Source organism: Saccostrea echinata, unplaced genomic scaffold (assembly GCF_033153115.1).
Source record: "Saccostrea echinata isolate AGI-Se365-2 ecotype Australia unplaced genomic scaffold, CSIRO_AGI_Sech_v1 ptg000001l, whole genome shotgun sequence".
Lineage (NCBI taxonomy): Eukaryota > Metazoa > Mollusca > Bivalvia > Ostreida > Ostreidae > Saccostrea > Saccostrea echinata.
This window is the reverse complement of record NW_026889750.1, coordinates 46,044,823-46,071,015: the sequence shown is the minus strand read 5'-3', so window position 1 is coordinate 46,071,015 and position 26,193 is coordinate 46,044,823. Positions and strand designations below refer to the sequence as shown.

Here is a 26,193-nt window from a genome sequence, read left to right as displayed (position 1 = left end):
CCCTGTCCAATGCTACTATCCCCCTCCCCCATAAAATAGAGGTTTGGAATTTGGCGGTTTTCTCTTTTTCCCTATTGTGAAATGAAAATACATAATCTGTGCTTGATAATCTTGAAAATAAATAATCTGTCCTTGACTGGAATAAAAATACATGTAAATAATCTGACTCGAAAAATTTGCCAGCCTCCCTCCCTTCAGAATCAAATGGTCGTTCCCTAACTGTGTGTGCTGTACTTTCACACTAGTCTCAGGACTACATTTAATGCAGATGCGTGTATATTAGTATGACTTTATCTACGTTGTTTTAAAGATTTTATTGATACATTCTTAGGTACAAATATGGTCCCCGTCTGTGGTCCCTATATAGCCCTGTGGACCATGATTTGAATAAAACTTACATCTGCACAATATTGGGATACATGCATATTAATAAGACTTATTGCCATCTTCTTGGTTTTGAGAAGAGTTTTCTCATGTATTCTTTTTAATATAAAAGCCCCTCCATTTTAACCCAAATCCTACCGGGGACTATGATTTGAACAGACCTGTACATGAGCTTTGTCTTTTCTCACCGTTGGTTTTGTAAAGATTTCTGACATTTTGCTATTTTTCACTATTAACTAATTACAGTAGCAAATAATAATCTCTCCTCGAAAATGTTGAAAATAAATCTGTCCTCAACTGTTACCCATCGCCCGCGTAGCGCAGTGGTTAGAGCGTTTGCTCTAGAGTCTCGGGAGTGTGGAGTTGATCCTTACATCGCGGGTTCTTAATTATCCCACTATGGGACGTGGAGACCGGTCCTTCGGATGAACCGAGGTCACTTGTCGCAGTAGGTGCTGGTAGGAAAAAGTTCCCTTACTACTTATGGCCCTGAGTGCCGAGTAAAGGTCCAAAATTGTAGCCCTCCAACACAGCAATGGCGTCTCCATGAGTGAGAAATTCTCGAGAGGGACGTTAAACAACACACTACATATAACCCCCCCCCCCCACCACCACCACCACCACCACCACCACACAGACGAAATAAGCTTTTGGAGTTTAGACATTATACCTTTTTTTTTTGGCTTGCTTGTCATACTTTTTTCAGTGAAGAAGAAAAATCAATAAATATTCTGTCCTTCAAATAATTTGTCCTTGACTGGCACGAAAATAAACTATAGGTACTGTGAGCACTGAGCTCAAAAATATACCTCCACCTCCCATATTTTTTATAATGGCGAAGTCTGTTTTTTGCTATGGAAGACCCGAAATATGTGTCCTATCTAAAAGGAAATCGGAGGTACACAATGGCACTATGTAAAATTCTGGGAAAGTATTTAGAAAGAATGGCCGTGTCGATGTTTTGCTATTGGAAACCCGAGATCAGAAAGTAAAATAGAAGGTGCACAGTATGTACGTAACAAAGATTCTGTGAAATTCTCATTGAATTTTATTCAGTGGTACAAGAAGAGTGGCGGATAAGAGATGTATACCCCAAAGCATAGCGGACAGACGGACGTACACCCATAGCTATACACCCGTCCTCCCGCTTTTCAAGCGGAGGGGGCGGGTATATTAATCTAAGTCGAAAACTTTTGCCAGCCCCTCCCCCTTTCAGAATGAAACTGTCGTCCCCTTAAGATAACAAGTTTATTTTAAGAACAATTTCTGAATCAATATAATTTTAAAGTCTGATTTTTAAATCACTGTAATCTCACACTCTCTGTTTGCAAATGTTTATTTATTTAACGTGCCAGAAAAATTATACGAAATTGTTATGCTATTGGTCTAATATTACATGTAAATAAAATGTACACAAGTATTAGTATTATTCCTTTTCCTTTTTGTGATGCTATCGATCCAGAAAAAATATGTGGCACAAGGAATGTCTATAAAAGAAACATTTAACTGGGTCATAATTGTTAAAGGCAGGATTAAGGATATCCTGTTAAATATGAAGGTTGGTAATAACTGAAGACTATGCCAAGACCCTGAACAAGTGCCAATTTAGGACTTTTAAAGTCAATGGTATTAACCCTATGGCATCGTGTACTTTTTTTTAAAAATAAAAAAAAGAGCAAATGTCAAATTAAAATTGTCAACAAGTGGGGATATTTTTATAATGACTGTGTTTCGCACGAAATCAGCAGTTTAATGAGAGTGTTTATTTCTTCTTATTGCTACAAAGAAAACTAAGTAATTTTCCCCAATTATTTTATTACAGTAAACACTAACCAAAAAATCAAGAAAAAACTAATAAAACACATCATCAAAATGACATAGTCGACATTTACAGAGTGCTAAAAAATATTTATTTTACTACATAGACAAAGGTGCTGTACTAGTCAACTATACATTCTGTATAACAGAACTTCTAATTATCTCTTACGTCAACATTGAATTGGAATAATCTAATAACATTGTCATTAAACCGCATATATGGACACAAGATATGTACAAAAAAATTGAAAATATAACATGCAAAGTTCCATGTACATGATGAGATAAGTGTATATATATATATATATATATATATATATATATATATATATATATATATATATATATATATATATATATATATATATATATATTAAAATTTGATATTCCCTTTTTTTTTGGCATGCAAAGCCAGACAAGAAAAATCTAAACAGTTTTCAAAATGAACACGAATAATAACAGTTTTGGTTTATCTTGAATATTAATGTTGTACCAACACAATGGTCAAATAAAAATTCTTCCGTCTATGGGGTTTCTATGTGATAGTCACTAATACTTAGTAAGCAGGAAAATGTAAAGTACTAAGTTTTATGCAATTCTCCTTCAATTTCTACAAAAACATTAATAAGATCAAATACTGGTATATATATCGTGCAAAAAATGTCATAACAAAGACAAGACAATTAATAAACAAGACTTGCTAAATAATGTACACATAAAGTAGCTTCGGATCATTGAAAAGCAGTAAGTCTTTGAAGACCATTGTCATCATGACAGCGAAAATACTACAGATAAGAGACGAAATGTTCATGATCTTCTAATATTACTCAGAAATTGAAATATTGAATTGAAAAATTATAAAATCCTAGTAAATATTTAGTATATAGCCGAATCTGTTTATAAATGAATGGAATAAACCACTTGCTCTTGGTTTTTCATTGATATGGCGGGTCTTTGTGTCTTTGATTTCGAAATGATATGGTGCTGTGCAAAGATGTCATCTTTGTCCATTTTTCTTTCTCGCTCAATCCTCAATTTTTCCTCATGTTCTATGTCCTGACTCAGTTTACAAACTGCGATCGCTGATGTCAAGCATCCAGCGAAAGAAGCAATAAACCCAATGAGGAGCAAGACAAAAGAATACGGAAATGGCGTTTTAATCTTCTGTTTTCGGTCTATGTAAAGATCTTCTATGGTTTCAACAGTCTGATACATTATGTAAGCTAAGGCCAAACAAGATAATCCTACAAAAGCAAAAAGGTTTTTAGTACAAATGATTGCCTATAAGTTTTCGAATCGCTTGATTTATTAAAAGAGAAGAAGCAGAGGTTTATAACTAAAAGATCTGTTACTATGCATGTTGTAGCTTTTCAAGTCGGGTTACAGGTCAAAGGCTAGAAAAGCATAGAGTAAAGAGGTACATGTAGTTGTCTGTATGCATAGATGTCTAGATGTCTGTCCAAAACGATATTTTAGAATATATCTTTTTTGACAGATCTATCGAATGCAGTAAAATTTGACACAAGGACACAAGTATAAATCAACATATACAAGTGTGTATATTGATGTTGAATTTCAATGGAGCTACCAACTTACTGAGAAATCTGTCAAATGATTTCAAAGTGCTACTCCTCAAATAGTGATTGTACAAAAAATAGACTAAACGTTTACTCTATCTACAAGATTATGTTCTGTTGAATTCCTAAAGTAGACCATATCACGATTTCATGCGATGTCTGAAGTTGACTAGAGCTTTTCACTTCATAGCTTAACTGTTTCTAGATCGGAAGAGCTTGTACATTGATAAAATATCCATAGTACACTATCTAATTGTCTGTACACAACATTCAAAATACCACCAAGAGAAATTTCCTGTCGCCGGTTTGATAAAAGCGCTATCCCATTCACAGTCAGTGGATAAGCTAGCCAATGTCCCCTAAATATTTGAACACTAACATGTATAGTAAAAAGGGTTGTGAAGATTCTGTATGATCTTTAAAATGTATGATTGTTTTGTCACTGTTTTCTAAAAATGAAATTGTAAATTAAATGTGTGAAATATCATATTTATAATGGTGTAAATATGAAAACTTAAGTATCGATGTTGTAAGAGTTCTTTTTTTTTTTTTTTTTACTTTTTTATACCTATATTTCCTTCCTCACCTGACATAAAGAGAAGAGTTGAGACATAAATCCCGTAACAATTTCTCTTTTGGTCCAGAGTCTGGAAGAAAGGCCAGAAGCAAAGAGCGGCAACTCCAGCCATCATACATCCGAAGACGGATAATGCCTGTATCTCCCTAGGTGTTCCTGTAGAGGCAAGACAAAAAATGCTCTTATGATATGCAAATTATTTTAAATCATTATGGCTAAAAAAGTTAACTCAAATTATTTAAAGATTTATTTATTTATGTGTTTATTTGGTCCATGTAGTCTTTTTCTGAAATTCGTTCCGTTGCAAAATATGATCGCCAAAAAAAGCATCAATGATTTATACTTGTACAGACTAAATGTAAACGCATACTTTAGTTTGATGATTAATACTGATAAAGGAGGTCTTTTTTACCTTCAAAATATTTAATTAGTTTGCTAGGGTCGGGCCTATAGTCCTCAATGTCAATACATCGCCCACTAACACAGATTGTGAGTCCCCAGACACCTATATGTATGGCGGCCTGAAACATTTCAAAGCTTCTATCAATTAATCTACTTCTACAATGGAATATACATTCTCGCCGTCTTTGATAAAAAATGAAATATTCATGACTTGCAATTCCATCGTGTATACATGTATTGCGATGTCACATGTCCATAATGACATACATACACTTTATTTCTATCATAAAATATGAAAACTCACATGTTTATTCTCATTTTCGTCCATTTTAAACATGGCCGGTGTAACCCAAGGTGACCTTTGGACTAAATGTTCACCCTCGATGATCTTCCAACCTTTTGTGACACTGGCAGCAATTTGTAAACCGACGGCCACCAATGAGAGGAAAAGACATAACACTAATGCACCATATACACCCTTCATGACTGTAAAGTAAATAAAAAGGCAAAATGAAATGTATTGTCATGCTAGTTCCACAATTTTGTAACGAAAATAATGATAAAAAAGAGTTCGGACTTCTTTTTTTCAATCACAGCGCATTTCCAAGAAACACATAAAAATGAGAGGAAAATATTCACTATGATGTATCACCAGATAGACTTATTGAAAAAAAAACCCTCAAGTATTTCGTGAACATATATTTACTTATAATAATACCTTGATATGCTTTGAATAATTAAACTTCGCATGATTACAGTTTGCAATTTGAATATGAAGGAAACTAATTGCTGTCAGTTTTTGAAGTCTTTTAGTGAACTATTTCCTTTTCTTGAGCATTCTTCCGTGTCGTGTTTAATTCCGTAGATAGTTTTATTCTTAAAATCAGTTTCATAGAACGTGGGAGTTACTTATGCACCTTACTGTTTAAGCGCGAAAAAAAGCTTCATAGGGCGTAATTAGTATACAAGATGAAAAGAACAACTCGACCTTTCAATCAGCGATACAACGAAGGTCAAAGAAGAAAAGAATAATGAAGATTGAAAAAAACTTATTTTCAAATGTAACTCTTTAGATAAAGCAAAAAATTGCTCTAATGTAAGAGCAAAGAAAAAATGGAAACCACTGGGCGTTTTGCACTGTCAGAAAGAAAGAAAGAATAATAGGTCTTGTCGCAAACGAACCATATTTAAATAAAAACTTCACAATTTCCCTCGTTTGTCATTGTAATATCACAGCCGACACTAACTGTTATGAAAAAGAACTTACAATTTTTTTTTTCCTTTTTTTTTTTTTTTTTTTTGCTATTCTGATTATAATGCTATAAAACTTGTACTAAAATGCATAGTAAATTATAAATTATGTTATTAAAATATATTATATTAAAAAAAAATCATGCAATATTATTGGAAATAAATTGGAAATTATGTTTTATGCATTCATATGTATCTTTGACTTTTGTATTAAGAATTTACCTATCTGTATATTATGTAATGTGTTAACTTAGGCTTCGTAAACTACTTGCATGTTATGTAATAAATTGTCTCGGATTTTAGGGATCTTACGGTGTTTAGCTAATAGTTACAATGCGATCACGTGATCAGTATTAATGTTATATGCTTAAGCTGCAAGTGTCTGTGCACACTGTAATTTGTAAAGGAAAACATACCCACCACCACCCCGTTCAACCGTCCCATTGGTAGTAAATTTACATAATCTTATTATTCTGTTTGTTGGCCTTTTGTTTGTTACCACCTTATTTTTCAACATAATTGCTTGATATAATGGCCTATTGTTTGTTGCCACGTGCACCTTATTTTTCACCATAAGTGTTTGATAAAATTGTATTTTTGATTACAACAGTATCATGATGTACCTTTAAGTTTTGGGAGATCCAAATCCAGGTGTATATACAAATTGTAGAGAAACATAGGATCTCCAAATTTCATGTCTTACCTTTGTGTCATTAATAAATGACATACTTACAACTACATTCATTTTTAGCTTTGTATTCTGGCTGAAAAATTACGAAGCTGCGGGAAACAATATGTTTAAAATTTTCATTCTGAGGATATGGAAGGCAAAAAGTATTTTCAGAAAAATGCATGACCACAAACCTAGGATAGATTTACGCTCAAATGATCGAGGCCCGCCTCTATTAATGAATACAATGCATATTATATATCCATTGAGACTTTGTATAGTTTCAACGCTGAAAATCACGTTCATTTGATCTGCAATTTACTTGCAGCATTTGTTTCTCTTTTTGAAAAATAATATTTGCATGAGAAATTATTTGATAAGTTGACCATTGTTTAACTTTGTGAGAAAAAAATCCTTTTTGTAAAAATACGTCTTCTTTATTTAAAAGTGGCGGGCATACATGTGAAGAATGTTTTAAAGAAGTTGTCAACACGATTTGTTTAAAAGAAGCAGTTACAAGTAACGTTTTGAAACTTATCGAACTCTAAAATTTGCCTCTGTGTTGCCATTGATCACAAATATATTAATCTTGGGCAACTTAAATTATCAAATAATTTTTTATGACTGTAAGTTATATTTTTTACATCGACAAACGGATGCTGCAAGTGAATTGCAAATCAAATGAATGTGACCTTTATCTTCAAACGAATATAACCATAAACCTACATCATATTTGTCGTTTTTATACAGATTCCTTATCTCATTTATTAATAAACATGACAAGAACTTCATGGATCATGTCGAGCGTAAATCTTCCGAGGATTATGGTCAGTTTTTTGAAAATATTACATGAAGTTCCTTGACCTTTGTATTTGGCATGATGACCTTCCGACTAATTGTTTCATGGAGGTACATTTTCGCATAAAGTTATGTGATGTTAAAGATTTAACACACAGTCTAATTTATCAAATCAAAATGTTCCATTTAGTATCATCAAAACCTCAATTACACCGAGAAGAGAAACAAGATGTGTTTGTTAAAAAACTGATGCCCCCATATGACAGCTCATGGCGAAGGTTTAAGTTTCTCAAATGCAAGTCAAACCCCCAAGGTCAGGGTAAACAAATTAACATTGATGGTACACAATGGAAAATCTTGTAACAAGGAAGACACAAGTGACATATAAAAGTCCAAGAACCAACTGTTCAAAAGTTATTGACAAGATTGAAGTTTTTCAAAGTAGGCCAAACTCCAAGGTCAAGGTCAAAAGTGTTGGTACCCAAGGGAAGGTCTTGTCACAAGGAATAAATCTATAAAATATGAAGGCCTTAGTATAAATTCAAGCGTTCAAAATTTAAGGCCAAGGTTAAAGTTTTTCAAAAGTAGGTTAAACTCAAAGGTCAAGTTTGTTGGTACCCTTGTAAAGGCCTTATCACAATGAATACATATAAGAAGAAATATGAAATCCCTTGTACCAACCGTTCAAAAATTATGGACAAGGTTCAAGTTTTTGTAAGTGGGTCTAACTCCAAGGTCAAGAGGTCAAAAATATCTGTACCAAGGAAAGGTCTTGACACAAGGAAAGCACATGTGAAGAATGAACGTCCTAGCACTAACCATTCAAAAGTTATGGCCAAGTTAAGTGTGTTAACATTTTGCAAAAGTGGGTCAAACTCCACAGTCAAGAGGTCAAATATGTTGGTACCTAAAGAAAGGTCTTGTCACAAGGAATACACATGTGATTGATTGTATATTGTTTAACGTCCCATTTGAGAATTTTTCAGTCATATAGAGTCGTCACCGTATGCCGGTGAAGGGCTTCAAATTTAGACCTATACTCGGCACTCAGGGCCATTGAGCAGTGAGGGTTCTTTATCGTGCCAACGCCATCCGTGACACGGGACCTACGTTTTTAAGATCATATCCGAAAGACCCGTAACTTTCACTTCTAATGCCTGGCGCTTGGCGAAGGAACAGTCACTACCTATGTTTACGTCGTAGGTTTGACGCGGCGCGGCGAACGAGAATCAAACCCGGGCCTCTCGATCACGAAGCGAACGCCCTATCCCTAGGCTCCCATGACCGGTGAATACACATGTGAAATATGAAGGCCATAGCTCCAACCAATCAAAAGTTATGGCCATCATGGTTAAAGTTTTTGCGAACAAAAAACAAACAGATAGATAGAAGACAGACAGACAGACGGATGGACACTACAAAAACCATATGCTATAAATTATATCTTTGATTACAGGGGCATAAAAAAGAAAGGCGGTAGTGGAATGCGACTCTTTAAGATTAAAAACTGTTAGGTATACAATTAAGGAACGGAATAATTCCATGTTCGATAGACTAAAAAATGAAAATCATGGTCCTAAGGCCATATAGGAGAAGAATTGTATTAAGAATTAAAAATATCACATGTACTACAAAAAAGCTAAGTATGATTTATTTTACATTCAAAAATTAAAGTCAGAATTTTCTGTGTGGAGCACCACAGTCTTTATGCCACACTTATGTGCATTCACAACCTCTTTTATCATCTAACCGCAATGAGGAAATACGCATAAATTCTTACAAGCTGAATAAAAAGAATGAACAATTACATGCAAAGTAATGATCAGTTACTTTGAAATCCTACTTCAATTCTTTTGATATCAAGGTCAAAAGTGTCATTCAGCTTAGGCTGAATAAAAATTTAATGACACTTTACAATATTATGCTTGATTTGATATGATGTCATATTGAGTTGTATCTGTGTATGGATTGGTTAATCTAATTTAAGAAAAGCTATCTCCATGCATTTTGTTGCCATTTCATTACAACCACGAAGCTGCCAAACGTTGGTTTCATGGTCAACAAGTCGGAATCTGTCCCTCTCAGAATGAAACTCGATGCTTACAGTATTTTTTTTACCTTTTCATATATGCAAGTTTTATCCTGCCTTATCATGGGAAAATCAATAATCTCGCGTAGTGACCAATAGGTTACTAAATTTTATACAATGATGTACATACAGCTGACGATAATTACACTATTAAATATGTATTCAACATTAATACTTAGAGCATCACATTTAACTTCTCAAGTGAGTTAAAATCTGTTCTATTATCAATAACCCACTTAATTTATACTTAGGAATAAGTTGGATAAAAATAGCATTCTTAATGATACTCCTTGCTCAAAACGTGCATTATATGTGCGGGTGTGACCGGTCGGCAAGGGGTGCTCACTCCTCCATGGCACCTGATCCCACCTCTGAAATTTTAGAGGTCCGTGTTTGCTCTGCTCCAAAATTTGTATTGTTTAATGGACCTTTGAAGTTGAATACTGTTCATTATCTCCATACATTTCATGTACCCCAAAATTCCATTCACATGAAAAATAAATAGTATCTCTTATTGTCTACAAAAATTCTTTTAATTCAATATTCTATTCAAAATGAGAATAACTAACAGTGCATAGATAATATAAGTAATTATAATAGTTATTATATTGTATACGTCAGCATTATGGAGAACTTTTCTTTAACCTTTTGATTTCCAATATCTACCAGTATTATGATATATAAGGATTCTAAATTAAAATTTGATATGTGCCATGTGTAAATGAGTACTGGATTTTTCCTGATAAAGTGCAAAAAAGACTGTTTTAGTGTATTATAAATTTATAAACGGTCCCAAAAATTCATTGCAAAGGCCACAGAATAAAATAATACAGAATTTATTAATACTAATGAATGTGGTTAACTAATTCTTCTAACTAATTATCCCCATACATCATGGACAGTAACAAGTGGTAACAAGATGTTGATGTATCTTATTATGCGGCTACTAATTCTGTTAGAGGAGTCTAAGAATGTGCATTATCTTCAATTTAAAACAAGTAGCATATCTATATTTAATTCAAATTCAATTTATTGCTAAAGTTATACAATCTTATGGCATGTAATTTACCAGAAGCACATTATACATCGCACATTAAGGTTCAGTTTACACATAGTGAATCCGTTGAAAATTGTGCATTACATGTACTAGTATTTACATATAAAGTACATAATACAGAGTTGGAGAATAACATCATGTTTTTTGCATACAAGTGTTTACGGAGTTAAAGTGATTTACATATATTTTTATGTGGTTACATGACTCTCTTAAGTTATTGATGCTTAATAATAGAATACATTTATACATGGAGGGTTTCTTCAAATATCTTTAAATTAGTTTTTTGCCTATAATCGGTTTAGAGGTGGGCAGATACATGTAAGTACAAATGGTATTCGTCTTCAGCTTCTCTACAGGTTTTACAACGTCTTTAATTCTTTGGGATAAATTAAATGTGAAGACAATCGTATTTTATCTTATTTGTTTCATTGCATTATCATCCAGATGTCTATAAAAATAACATTTAAGTTCGATATCCATGTTACTTAAAAAAAGAGATTGTACGCAATAATCCCTAATTCTTTGTTTTATTATTATAGGTAAACACTCTCTTGAGTTTAAATAGTTTGGTCATTCCAAATATATCTAATGCCTTACATATTCAAACTGTCTTTGATATACTTTGCCCAGTTCTGCCCTTTAAATTGTTCATTTTTACGTTTATCATAAACAAATGCATTTAATGAAGTAAGCAATTGTTTGTATTCAAAATCTTGAATCAAGATTTAAACATTCTAAATAATTTAACATAAAACAAAGGTATATGAAACACTTCTTAATACAGCATACTAGTTGCATTGATTGATTTGTGTTCACCAAGACTATACCTTTAAAAATCTAGCACATTTTCCATATCATGACCTTTATGCATGCATACCACAACAATATTTAAAAGATTACAAATATGTGTCAAAAACCTCAAAAGATGTACACGTATTGTCAGAAGTATCATTCTTTCATGTAGGATTTCAGAGCAAACATGTAGAAAAATCTCAGAAAATCGTGGGCTGATGAAATATGGAGATAACGAACAGTGTTCAAGCTCAAAGTCTATTGCAGCAATACAAATCGGAAGCAGAGCAAACACGGACCTCTTAAAAACATCAGAGGTACGATCAGATACCATGGAGGAGTAACCATCCCCTGTCGACCGGTCGCACCCGCCTTGTGCTCCTTGTCAGGATTGGGCAAACAAAAACCCATAGACAGAACAATTAGTATGAAAAACATCAGTCAGCATTCAACTTAATGTTAGATTGTATTTACTGACAAGGTCATGTATCGACCATAGAACTTGATTGTGTTATCCTTGTTTCATCAATTTGTTTGTCAATAATTTGCCTCGTTTTAGAAATTGTTCGTACGTAGAACATGTTCTTGCGTATCAAATCAACTGAGAGATATAAACTCCTTATGCAGGTGATTAGGATATATTATCGATCTTAGACACACCTCAAAGAGGATCATGTACCTCAGATCATTATGTAAAATTCTTAATGTAAGAATTGACTAAATAGAGGGAAGATTTATAATTCTTTTTGGATTGATTTAATATTTAACCGACTGTTTAGACGTTGCGCACGGTGTTGGTACTATAAAATCTGACTCTGTAGATGTCGTAAAGAAACTGGCGTTTTCAAGATGATAAAGTTACTAGAAATTAAAAATGAAATTAATTATTTTATCCAAGGTAATAAATTATTCTAAAAATTCTCTTTTTAATAATATAAAAATATCTTAGCTATGATATGGCTTTATTCGTTATTGGTTATTATGGCGAAATTCCCGTGTCCAACGTTACATAAATTATTGTTCGCGCAACTACAAGATATAAAAAGATCCACTTCCAATCCTCTAAATTAAATAAAATTTAGGAAATACAATAATATGTATGCATTCTTTGTGATATTGTTGAATTTTCAGCATCATTTTCTCAATTTCACGAGTTTGGGCTGTATCTACAGTGCGTAAATAATATGTCCAACAGGAAAAAATCGTTTCCTAAAGTTGACATTAGCCCGCATGGCGATGTGTACGAGACATAAATGCCAAACAAAGATAAATTTGGATGAATTATCTTTAAGTACATATGTTTCTAAAATTAGTTATGTTGATACATGTTATATAACTGCTGATACGTTAATATTAGTAAGGCTTTGTTAAGTGTAGCCATTTTGTTATGCACGTACTAGTCGCTGTACTATTACTTAATATGTCTCAGTTACATATCAAATATACATAAATTAATGTCATATATATATACCAATCATTACTGTATCTTGAAAGAACATTTCATACTGTATTAGATAATAAAATAATTTTTACGGTTATCATCTACATGAAATAAACGCAAGCATTAATATAGATGTAGCCATTTTGTCACAGGTACGAAAAACGTCATTTTACACACTACATATATATACGAATGACGTCGGGAGCGTCAAATTGTATCGCCGTGCTCTTTTTTTTCCCAATTTTCTGCAGGTCCGGAGTACCAAGTAGGGTAAAAGGTCCTTCTCCAATTATTTTAGAACAATCTTTTGTTTTAAATATTCTGAAAATTTTCATTCAAAGGCCGATACCCCCTTTTTATTTTGCTGCAGCAATATCTAAACATATCACGTTATTGTTCTCTCTTTCTCTTTGCTAAAATGAGAATGAGAGCCCCCCCCCCCTCCATGAAAAAGTAAAAGGGTTTCTGAATTTTATTTTTTCTGGCTAGTTTTTTTTTTTCAATTTAGTAGGGTTTTTAATAGCGAAACGTCCCCATCCCTTCTTTTTTGCATTTCAGTACACCCCCCCCCATTTATAAAGAGAGCTTAACTACTTGGGCTGAAGGGAAAAAAAACCAAGAAAAGTTTAATTCAGTATAAGGCCATTTAATTTTTTTTTCAGTTTAGCGACCTCCTATAATTCTAGAACCTATCTACCGATTCACAAAAACATATCAGTACAAAAGCCCAAAATTAAAACAAGAACTTTATACCGGTCTTTCCCCCTCTAAAGTCTTTTTCGGAAAACTGGCTCTTGAGTATAATTTCCCCTTCATCAGAAATCCCACACCACATTCAATTTTCCGGGGAAATCCCTACTCTGTGTAACAGTTATAAAGTGCGATTCCCTCAAGAGCCAATTTACCCCTTCTGCTATAAAATATCATGCCAGTACTTATATATGAGGGGGAGGGGACGACATATGGTTACATATGTACTTTCTGTATTTCTTTCACAGGTGCTCTCGCAGTAGACAATCTTAATGAACTTCACAAAAATTGTAATAAAAAAAGTCTAGTTGTGTCAACATTTAATTTAAGAAAAAAAACGAGGAATTTTATTTTTAATGGATTTTTTTCTCCAGTTATATTTCATAAAAATACATGTGCAAAATATTGATTAAGTGTCTCGCCCAGTTTCTGGGGTTTAAAACACCTCTGTGTATTACACCTCTGTGGTCGAGGGGTCATACCTATCCTACGGCTTGCAAGAGCAGTGCTTCTTGTATTGTATTTTTTTAACTACTAAAATTTCATACTAAAGGATGTTTTCGGTATAACAAAAGATTTGACCTATATATAGGAGAGAACAATTTCCTGAAAAAGTCACATTTAAAAATCAATGTTCTTTTGTTGTTTTCTATCGTATATTTGTCTAATTTTTCAAATTTGCATTTTGAACCTAATTTTTTTTTTTATTTGCAACTTTGAAATTAACCTCCAAAGTTGGTCAAGACAGTATATTATCCGATAAAGCACTAATTTTTGCGTAAATTTTGGAATAGAAGTCCTTCAGGGCAGGCCTACTCCTAATTTAAATTATGAAATTTTGATAGATTTTGATCTGAAAAAATTATTTAAAACAAGATTTTTTAGGGGCACCCCTGCCCTAGGGTCGAAATTCGTAAAAAAAGTGCGAAAACCTATTTCTATCATACTGGATTATATTTATGTCAGACGCATGTTCACATAGTCAGTATAGCTCAGAGAGACAGATCGTAGTCTCTCACCATGGACAATTTTAGCGTCCTGGTTCGAATCCACCTGTTGGAACACTTTTATTTTTTCAAATTTTTCACCTGTATAAACACGAATTTAATTTTTCATACAGGCTTTTTCATTTTAGTTTGCTGTTGATATAAAAGACATTTATGGAAATGCAGATCATAAATTCTCTTTAACTAAACGCAATCAACCGGAACTATACCTCAGTGTAAGCACACTTTGTTCAAGGACACGAATCATTCACTTTGTGTTACTCGATACTGCAGGTGTTACGAAAAAAAAAAATCATGCCGAGCAAAAATTGCTGTGTTTGTCTTTCAAGAACATCTCTGGGTATAATAGTACTGTTGTGCCATTGGGAGAGATACTGCGCCATGCAGAGTAGATGCAGTTCATTCCTCGGGAAAATTGTGGGCATTGGCGACATGTTATGTCAAAAATGCAGGGGGAAGGTTTACAGATTAGAAAAGAATGTGGTAAGGTCAGTTAAGGTTTTATGTCCCGTTGCCATTACCCAGGCATCAAGTAAGGACCCTCTTATAAAGGATGTTTCTGTAAATACCGATGTAGGGTCATATGAAGACAGTTGACTAGAACTAAAACGATACATGAGAAACAAGAAACTACACGCATGTGGCCTAAAGTCAGGGACCGGAACGGATATCGATAAGCTTTTTCTAAAGACTGAAACCAATATCGGCCATATAAGTCAACATATCCTCTGATCATGATCCTCTGAAAAATTTTTGAGCGAAAACACTCATAATTCTATTAAAAAATCAGTTGACTTTCATATAAACTTTAGCAATGTCGATATGATTTAAGCATTGATAAAACAAGGGAAAACCTACTCTGAGAGAGAAAGAGGGGAAAATTAGCTCTAGTGTAAGATTCCCGAGTATATAGATTCTGGGGTGGGGGGTAGGGGGCTGGTTATGGGGAAAATCCTACTTTGTACAGCGGTTGTCATAAAAATTACATCATTCAAATGTTTTGATTTCATAATAAAGGCACATTTTCTCTATCGTAGAAAAATATATTCCTTCGCAAAATCAAGGTTGTAAATGCTAGGTACATTATCTGATTAAACATATTAGAAAAATATAGAAAGAATATGACAGAATTCAAAAGGTTTCAATAAAAAAGGCAGGCGGGGGAGGTCGGGAAGGGGGTTCCGGACCCCCTCCCCCCTAGGATTTTCAGTTATAATATTTTTTGCTTGTCAAAAACTTCGAGAGTCACATTTTTTAATTGTTTGGACCCCCCCCCCCCCTCGCAAAATTTCCTGGAACCGCGCATTAACCGATTTTCTGTGCTTTTCTCTGATCTTGGTTGTCAGAAACCAAGGCGCATGCGGGGTTTGATAGAAATAGAAAACTTGAAATGACCTAATGGAAAAAAAATGAAGGAGAAACGGTTGAAAGAGAAAGCTACTTGATGTGTTTTCTCTTTGCAAGACAGAGCGTACAAAGTGAGAAAAAAGAAATAGAAAGAGGAATCAAGGATATGAATGGGGATATGTATGCCTGTGACAATTTCATAATAAAAATCTGACAATTTATTAGATTTTATAAGATTATAAGATTTTTAGTGTACATCTTAATATTTTCAACGAAGATTCAAAAATTGAAAAGTTTGTGCTCTGTTATTTTATTTAGTTTTTAAAAAATAAATAAATAGAATTTACATTAAACAACTTAAACATGCAATTAAGTTTAAAACGTTGTAACAACGTTATGACTTCAATAACGTTATTTTGACGTAACGTAAATGTGTACCAACACCGTGCGCAACGTCTTAGTTAAATTGTTTAATTTCATATATTCCTTGTAAACATCATGTGTGGTAAAACTTAGTAAAAATTCTTTGATCTACAGTTTTTCTCGCCTCAAACCTTCAAATAGACAACAAAGGGGTTAAATTTGCATAATCAAGAATGCATTGAAATTCAAAAGTATGCAAATTCTACGACTTCGGCACTATTCACTGGTCACATATTGAGCCTAAAGCGAAAAAAAAATGGAGAACACGTTACATTACTTATGTTGTTTTGTATACAATAAATTAAAAATGCATTGTAATTCTAAAGTACATCAACATGCTTAAACAATTTTTTCAAGAGTAACGTTAGGCACATTAAATTCGAGGACTTCATTTCCGTGAATTAAGTCTCTATAAAATACTTATGATAAAGGTGACTAGCATACTTGTCCCGCAAAATATTTTAATTACATGTACATAAAGTACTCAATGATTAACAGTACTTAAACCTACAACTTTCATTGATATTCGAATTCATGAAGTTTTTTTTTCACAAGTATGAAATTAATGTATTTAATAAGTAAAGCATGAATGTCGTTTTTAAATTGCAGCAAAATTATCACATTCAAGGTCATTCATCTAAAAATTAGGACATCAAAAACTACGGTATGTAGTGTGTATTTGACGAATAATTAATAAAAGTTGCATTTGTTTTGTGTTTTGTTTTTAATCAAGTGAAACCTACACCTTATCCAATGTATACCTACATTTATCTGTTTATGTATGATATTTCTGGACCAGTTGATAGTTCAGCGTTTTCATTATTTATTAAATCACTGTGAATATTTCGTAGAGAACTTTTAGAGACATTTTTAAGAACAATAAGTCTTAAGTTTTCAGTAGAGTCTAAAAATGTGTGGTCAGCAAGGTTTCTAGTATCTTCATTAGAGCCTGCTACTACTATGGTATGGTCATACTTTAAAGTAACAATTTTACATCACCGATGGAGACCTGCACCATTGTGACACGACCTTGCTTTCAGAAAATTGATACAGTTTATTTAGTGACTAGTATAATTCTTTTACCGCCTTTGAATTTCTCCCTAAATGTTTATCACATATGAATGGAAATCTTTCAAGGAAATGCAATGTACCAATAGCTTAAGTAGTTTATTTAATTTTTGAAAATCTATCAACAGATCACGGTTTACCATTCTGAGGCGAATTATTTATTACGTAGGGTCAGAAACAGGGAAATTCATGATCAGATCTAATTTTTGTGTGCTATCTGTTGAATTATAAAATCTTATTAAGGCGTATTTCTTTTTAAAAGATATACTCTTAATTATCATTTAAATAACTGACAATTGATTTCGTTACCATAAATTCCAAGTGAAATGAATTCTTTACCTTATGCAAGTAGGATAAACCGAATGTCTACAAAACGTCTGTGTCAAGAGTTTTGACAAATATGATTCCGAGAGATAAAAGAGGTGTTTCCACATGAAAAATAGCGAGTTTTTTTCAGAAATAAGGACAGTGTTTAGGACCTCTGTAAACAACAATCACTCTCCAAAAAACAAAAGAGGTTTTATTGTTCATTTGTCAGGAGGTGGAGTCGGGACAATGTACTTTAATTTAAATTTCATGAGTGCATTTTTAACAAATGACACTGTCAGCGTAGAAATTGCAAACTAAATTATGCAACAATTTAACAGTTGTGGGGGAAATGAGCACAATATCGTACTAAGTTTGTCTCTGGTGAAAATGATGGAAGATCTTTCCTCTTTCAACTTAAAGAGTGATAAATAGACCATTAGGGCGTTTAGGTTTGATTTTACAGGTACACTTTGACCTTCAGAGCTTGGAAAGGCACAACGGCAAAGAGAAATCCAACTGTCAAAAAAGAACTTTATAATATATACAGCCTTGGTGCAATCAATATTCATTCTTCTAAAAATAAGTGACAATGTGCAAAAAATACGAATGCGAACAGATGAATATTAAAAACTGTTAATTTTAGTTCTTAAAATGCATTTTTCATACAAGATATGTATTTATCACAGGTACAGCAGTAAATGCAAATTTGATGAGAGGCTAGTTCGTGCTTCTTCAAAATTGTACCGACATGGCAAAGGAACCAAGTAATTTAGACTAGCCACATAATTTATGACTTGATCTTACCAGAAAAATATGAGAGGGAAATTTATTTTTTTAAATTGTGTTTATTTCATGCATAAGATAAAATAGCACAGAAAAAGCATACAAGGTGTATTTTCTGCATTAAGAAAGTTATATCAAACTGAGGTTTCTGAGGCCTGAATGTAAAATGTAGTGAGATCAAAAGTAGCTACATGTGATGCCTGGTAATAAATTTACCGGGGTTTTTTTTCTGACAGGTACAGAGAGCACATTCGTATATATACAAATCGACACCATTACAAAAATATTCATTACTTCAGTATATAGAAGATTAACTTTTGATTAAAATATCGATTTATTTCAGAACATTAATTCTAATTCAGTAGACGTGCACTATATAATTTAAAATAAATAAAAAATAAATTTTTAAATAACATTTTAGCCGTGTTTCAGTTTACTCCTAATTCAAAAACACAGGTAAGAAAGAATACAACTAAAAATATTGCGGACTAGCAGGTGGGTAAGAGTAAGAAATATTATAAAAACAGCATCTGATTTAATTAAGTTCTATACAAACAGTTTAAGCAGTAAATTAAAAATCATTCAAAATCATTTAAAGTTGGTATCTTTTAGTTCAATTACTAATAAATAGGAGCAAACAAATATCATAACTAAAACCTACCTATTAAAAAGCTGTTAGAGAAAAGTAAAATATTCCGATTTCTGTACGCCCTGATAGGATTTTGAAAGTTCCAGGAGTTAATTAATTGACCAGCCAGCACTGAAGAAGCACGTGCATGTGCACACACTGTGTAATATATTCAGTATGCCCCGGGCAACAAAGCAGCAGCCCGTTTCAACGGTCAAATATATACTGTCAGAAAATTTTAATTAATTGGTTTATTTTCGACCAACGTTATTATCCACTGCTCATTTCCATGAGCTTTTTATAGTTTCAATGTCATAATTTTAGAATTTTGAAATAATAAGAGCTTTTTGGGCAGAATTTGGTCAAAATTGTGATCTATTGTCACGATGTAATTTTGGAAATTAAGCTTCGTCTAGCACCAAAATTATCAATTTGAATGATATTCTCAAAAATACACTTACTTCAAACATTTTTCTTCAATGAACAAAAACAAATTGCTGTATGTAAATATTTAGTCCCTCCTACATAGAAAAAACAAATAGTTTTAATAAAAAATATATATAAAGAAATGGAAATGAATACAAAATAAACAGCCAATGATACTTTTGTGCTATCTACTGATTGAGGAAATTGATGACATTTGAAATGAAAACACACCCAAAGTATAATTCCTATATATCGCATACCATCTATAGAGAATGAAAACTGGCATTAGTACTGGGGGGGGGGGGGGTTAGAAGTTTTTCGTTGTAAATTTTTCAAGTTCTGTAGCTGACTGAAGAAACCGATGTTATATATATATATATATATTATATATTATATATATATATATATATATATATATATATATATATATATATATATATATATATATATATATATATATATATATAGGAATATATTTACTGTTATCATTGTATAACAATAAGAGGACCACAAGTTTATATTTAAGTTTTATAAGTCATATTTCAGTCATTCTCAATTTCAGCTTAAAAACAAATTTCAAAGTTTATTAAAGAAACGAAGGAAAAACCATTCCTCACGAAAAATTAAAAACTAGGCTTTTTGATATCACAGACAAATGCTTCAGTGGAACTCTGAAATTTTGTGATTGTGTTATCAACAAAATTACTCTGTTAAAAGTCACTCTATTTCTACACACAAATACTGTGAAGTTGATATTTAAAGGATACTGAAGTTCCTCATCGATAACATATGTGTAGTATTTGAAGACCAGGTTTTCCGACAAACTGTTGGAATTCCGATGAGCATTAAATGTGCTCGTTTATTAGCCGACCTGTTTTTATATTCCTATGAAGCAAAATTTATTCATAAAATTTACATGAGAAGAAAAAACACTAGATGTGGCCTTTAACTCCACATTCAGACGACGTTTTGTCAATTAACATTTATTGTTTCTTCCATTCATAAGTCGACTCGATATAATCCACTGAACTCGAAATTAAAGACACCTCAGAGTCTGCCTAATCGGTTTTACTTTTTGATGTTTCACTGATTATAGACGATAAGGGCCATCAACTAACAACTAAATTCTTTGTCATTAACAAACGAGATGACTTCAGCTTTTCCATCGTTAACTTACCTTATTTATGTAGTAATAATCCACTTTCAACTGCAGATGGGGTCTCAACCTATTCGATACTTAAAAGCAGTGTCTCTGAACACGATCAATTTTTAAACCGAGGCAGCTACTGACAAATAAGTTGATGTTATAGGGATTTTAACAACCTCGTTTAAAGTCGGCATTCCATACGTTCTATGGTCTTTATAATGACCTAGTTAGCAAATATTACCAGTTATTGGTTCGTATTTTGACTGCATGGTATATTTCATACCAATTGTTAGGCCTTTCTTTGTTTACTAAATTTGACTACGGAATATTCCGTCTACCTGATCAGTACTTAAGGCTCACGGCGGGTGTGACCGGTCGATCGACAGGGTATGCTTACTCCACTTAGGCACTAGAATTTCTGGGGGTTCGTGTTTTACGCCCTGTACACAGATTTGTATTGTTTGTAGACTTTTTCGAGATTTAGATCGATCACTGTTCGTTATCTTCACTTTCTTCATCACAAATTTCTTGGACGTTTTAATAGTATCTTATGTCCCTTAAAGGAAAATAAAAAAAAAATATCCCATTGAAACCCTGTGTTTATCCCGTAAAAAATTTCTACAAAGAATATACACTTAGATCTTTGCAGAGAATAAGGTTAGTTCAAACATATTAATCAACCCTATCTGTTAGAAACCGATGTTTTCGTGACTCATCAGGAGCTGCAGCAAGGATAAATAATTCTAACAGACCTTTTCTGAAGTTTAAGTGAAGTTTTTGTCTTCTTATTCCAACATTTTTAGATTGCAGCATTTTCTATTTAATTGTTAATTTTAGCTAATGGATAACTCAATCGAACAGCAACGCGCTAAATCAGCTTTTACTATTCAGTATTTCGAAGTGTTTCAATTTTTGGATTCAATAAGGACAACCAGAGGGCTACAATATTCTACGAACTCCTTACCGTTGCATAACCTGGTGTTTGACGATTTGAGCTAAAGCGTAGTTATAGCTTAACAGATAATAAAAAATGTTATTGCTAAAATGAATAATAGAAAATATTTGATTCTGGAGAAAAAAAATCATTCTAAACCATTTTATTAAAACTCATTTCTCCATAAACTGCGTGTAAAATGGCATTTTTATTCGATGAACATTTCAGAAAAAGATATTTAGTTCTTAATTTGTATTTTTTTTTCATCATTTACGGATATTGTTTGTAAAATGCTACATATAGTTTTTTAAATTATGAAAATAATTTCTTTTAATTTAAAAATTAGAGGTCATTTATCAATCTGTGGTCATTAAATATTGGAACACTTAGATTTATAAATTGATAATTGTACATTTAAACCCGATTACAACTATTCTGTGGTTCTATCCATTGTCTGAAGTACATGTTGATTAAGCAAGAGTTGGGGCTAAACCATCAAATTTACTCCTGGACATCAAGCAGTCGAACTGTTGGCATGATTGTAATAAGCATTAAGCCCTCTAGCAAAATTGTGAAATTCATGGCCCAATGTTCAGGAGTTGAAGAATTCTTTAACAATCTTCTTTTCTTGTATATTTAACAGATAAACTAGGTGCCTGGTTATGATGGGCAAAGGTGTCCATTCCAAAATTGTGAAATTTGTGCCCCTGGGCCAGGGGTTCTAGAGTTGGGTGGGGCTCTAATGATCATATACTGAGAATGCATATTTAAAAAAAAAAAAATTCATCTCCACGTGTATATGTAGCAGATAAACTAGGTGACTGGTTATGATGAGCAAGGGCGACTCTTCCAAAATTGATAGAACAAAAGAGACCAATATGAGAGGGAATGCAATTGGTATTCTAATAGTCCTGAAGCACTTTTGTTTTGTTTAGTCTGAATGGTGACAGTGGCAGATGGGGCAGGTACAGTAAATAGATCCGCTTTAACATTATTTTGTTACTGAGTAATAGACTAATTATTTTGTTGATCCCTGATCATCAGATTTCTCTTTTTTTGGGCAACATATCTTCGATCATCTATCAGTTTATTTTTGTTTTATTTTCTACTTCTGTGGATCCTTTACAATGTTGTATACTACCCAGGTAACCGTTAAGGTCCTTGGGTCGCTAATGTATATTACAGAGATTTCGAGTAACATGTCGTAAGACCAATTAAATGTGAATAATCGTGAAAATGTGCAATTCGAGAGAAAAGGAGGAGTCATAATCATATTAGAATTTTTCTGCACAGCTTGTTAATATTTCATTGAGGTTCTCCTAGAATGAATTATACTTCCTACGAATGTATAATGACTTTTTCCTCATATTCGCGTTTGAATGAAGTCAGAGAAAATTCAAACTGTGATAAATTTATTTTTTCTGATATATTTGTGTCTTTAATAAACCTTTAATTAAAAATAAATAACAAGTTTTACAAGAGGCCCTAGGGTCTTAACGGTCACCTGAGTACAATACAACACTGTAAAGGATCCATAGAAGTATAAAACAAAATTAATTGATAGACGAAGCAATGTTGCCCAAGAATTTCAAAAATCTGGTAAAAATACCCTTGCTTATTGTAGCGTACTAGACCTGAGTGATCTCCTTGGGATCATACTTGGTTTTCCCAGGCCTTAAAGGGATGATTATGAATGCAAAATATACTAATGAACACTTGCCTATTGTGTAAGGTATTAAGTAACTGTCACTTGCCTAGTGCTACAATTCAGTACACAGAGACTTGGCTATATAGGCGTTGCGCACGGTGTTGGTACACATTGACGTTACGTCAAAATAACGTTATTGAAGTCATAACGTTCTTACAACGTTTTAAACGTTAATTGAAAATTTTAGTTGTTTAATGTGAATTCTATTTATTAATTTTTTTTAAAATCTAAATAAAATAACAGAGCACAAACTTTTCAATTTTTGAATCTTCGTTGAAAATATTAAGATGTACACTAAAAATCTTATAATCTTATAAATATTTAATAAATTGTCAGATTTTTATTATGAAATTGTCACAGGCATACATATCCCCATTCATATTCTTGATTCCTCTTTCTATTTCTTTTTTCTCACTTTGTACGCTCTGTCTTGCAAAGAGAAAAACACATCAAGTAGCTTTCTCTTTCAACCGTTTCTCCTTCATTTTTTTTTTCCATTAGATCATTTCAAGTTTTCTATTTCTATCAAGCCCCGCATGCGCCTTGGTTTCTGACAACCAAGATCAGAGAAAAGCACAGAAAATCGGTTAATGCGCGGTTCCAGGAAATTTTGCGAGGGGGGGGGGTCCAACCAATAAAAAAATATGACACTCGAAGTTTTTGACAAGCAAAAAAAAATATAACTGAAAATCCCAGGGGGGAGGGGGATCCGGAACCCCCTTCCCCCGCCTGCCTTTTTTATTGAAACTTTCTTTCTATATTTTTCTAATATGTTAAATCAGGTAATGTACCTAGCATTTACAACCTTGATTTTGCGAAGGAATATATTTTTCTATGATAGAGAAAATATATCTTTCTACGAGAAAAATGGAATTATGAAATCAAAACATATGAATGATGTAATTTTTATGACAACCGCTGTACAAAGTAGGATTTCCCCCATAACCAGCCCTCCACCCCACCCCGGAATCTATACTCAGGAATCTTACACTAGAGCTAATTTTCCTCTCTTTCTCTCTCAGAGGAGGTTTTCCCCTGTTTTATCAATGCTTAAATCATATCGACATTGCTAAAGTTTATATGAAAGTCAACTGGTTTTTTAATAGAAATATGAGTGTTTTCGCTCAAAAATTTTTCAAAGGATCACTTCTTGGTAAATATATACGTTGACTTATATGGCCGATATTGGTTTCAGTCTTTAGAGAAAGCTTATCGATATCCGTTCCCTGACTTTAGGCCACATGCGTGTAGTTTCTTGTTTCTCATGTATCGTTTTAGTTCTAGTCAACTGTCTTCATATGACCCTACATCGATATTTACAGAAACATCCTTTATACGAGAGTCCTTACTTGATGCCTGGGTAATGGCAACGGGACATAAAACTTTAACTGACCTTACCACATTCTTTTCTAATCTGTAAACCTCCCCCAGCATTTTTGACATAACATGTCGCCAATGCACACAATTTTCCCGAGGAATGAATTGCATCTACTCTGCATAGCGCAGTATCTCTCCCAGTGGCACAACAGTACTATTACCCAGAGATATTCTTGAAAGACAAACACAGCAATATTTGCTCGGCATGATTTTTTTTCCGTGACACCTGCAGTATCGAGTAACAAAGTGAATGATTCGTGTCCTCGAACAAAGTGTGCTTACACTGAGGTATAGTTCCGGTTGACTGCGTTTAGTTAAAGAGAATTTATGATCTGCATTTCCATAAATGTCTTTTATATCAACAGCAAACATATACATTTAACGAAGAAAATAGAAGTAAAATGAAAAAGCCTGTATGATAAATTAAATTCGTGTTTATACAGGTGAAAAATTTGAAAAAAAAAAAAAAGTGTGCCAACAGGTGGATTCGAACCAGGACGCTAAAATTGTCCATGGTGAAAGTCTACGGTCTGTCTCTCTGAGCTATACTAACTATGAGAACATACGTCTGACATAAATATAATCCAGTATGATAGAAATAGGTTTTCGCACTTTTTGTAGGTTTTTTACGAATTTCGACCCTAGGGCAGGGGTGTCCCTAAAAAAACCTTGTTTTAAATCATTCTTCAGATCAAAATCTATCAAAATTTCATAATTTAAATTAGGGGTAGGCCTGCCCTGAAGGACTTCTATTCCAAAATTTACGCAAAAATTAGTGCTTTAACGGATAATATACTGTCTTGACCAACTTTGTACGTTAATTTCAAAGTTGCAAATAAAAAAAAAATAGGTTCAAAATGCAAATTTGAAAAATTTAGACAAATTTACGATAGAAAACAACTAAAGAACATTGATTTTTAAATGTGACTTTTTCAGGAAATTGTTCTCTCCTACAGGTCAAATCTTTTGTTATAACGAAAACATCCTTTAGTATGAAATTTTAGTAGTTAAAAAAAATACAATACAAGAAGCACTGCTCTTGCAAGCTGTAGGATAGGTATGACTCCTCGACCACAGAGGTGTAATACTGGATAGCTATTTTAAACCCCAGAGACTTGGCGAGACACTTAGTCAATATTATGCACATGTAGTTTTATGAAATATAACTGGAGAAAAAAAAATCCATTAAAAATAAAATTCCTCGTTTTTTTTTTAAATTAAATGTTGACACAACTAGACTTTTTTTTATTACAATTTTTGTGAAGTTTCATTAAGATTGTCTACTGCGAGAGCACCTGTGAAAAAATTACAGAAAGTACATTTGTAACCATATGTCGCCCCCTCCCCCTCATATATAAGTACTGGCATGATATTTTATAGCAGAAGGGGTAAATTGGCTCTTGAGGGAATCGCACTTTATAACTGTTACA

General features: G+C 33.0%; 1 protein-coding gene across 1 annotated transcript; it reads right to left on the bottom strand.

Moving 5' to 3' along the window:
• Positions 1-2,823: 2,823 nt before the first annotated feature.
• Positions 2,824-19,377, bottom strand: LOC133180117 (uncharacterized). The gene is made up of 5 exons (XM_061314696.1): positions 19,205-19,377; positions 5,063-5,244; positions 4,769-4,877; positions 4,366-4,512; positions 2,824-3,446 (listed from the first exon to the last, which is right to left on the bottom strand). Exons 2-5 carry the CDS (start codon positions 5,240-5,242, stop codon positions 3,100-3,102), a joined length of 783 nt encoding a protein of 260 aa, XP_061170680.1. The 5' UTR covers positions 5,243-5,244; positions 19,205-19,377; the 3' UTR covers positions 2,824-3,099.
• Positions 19,378-26,193: the final 6,816 nt, after the last annotated feature.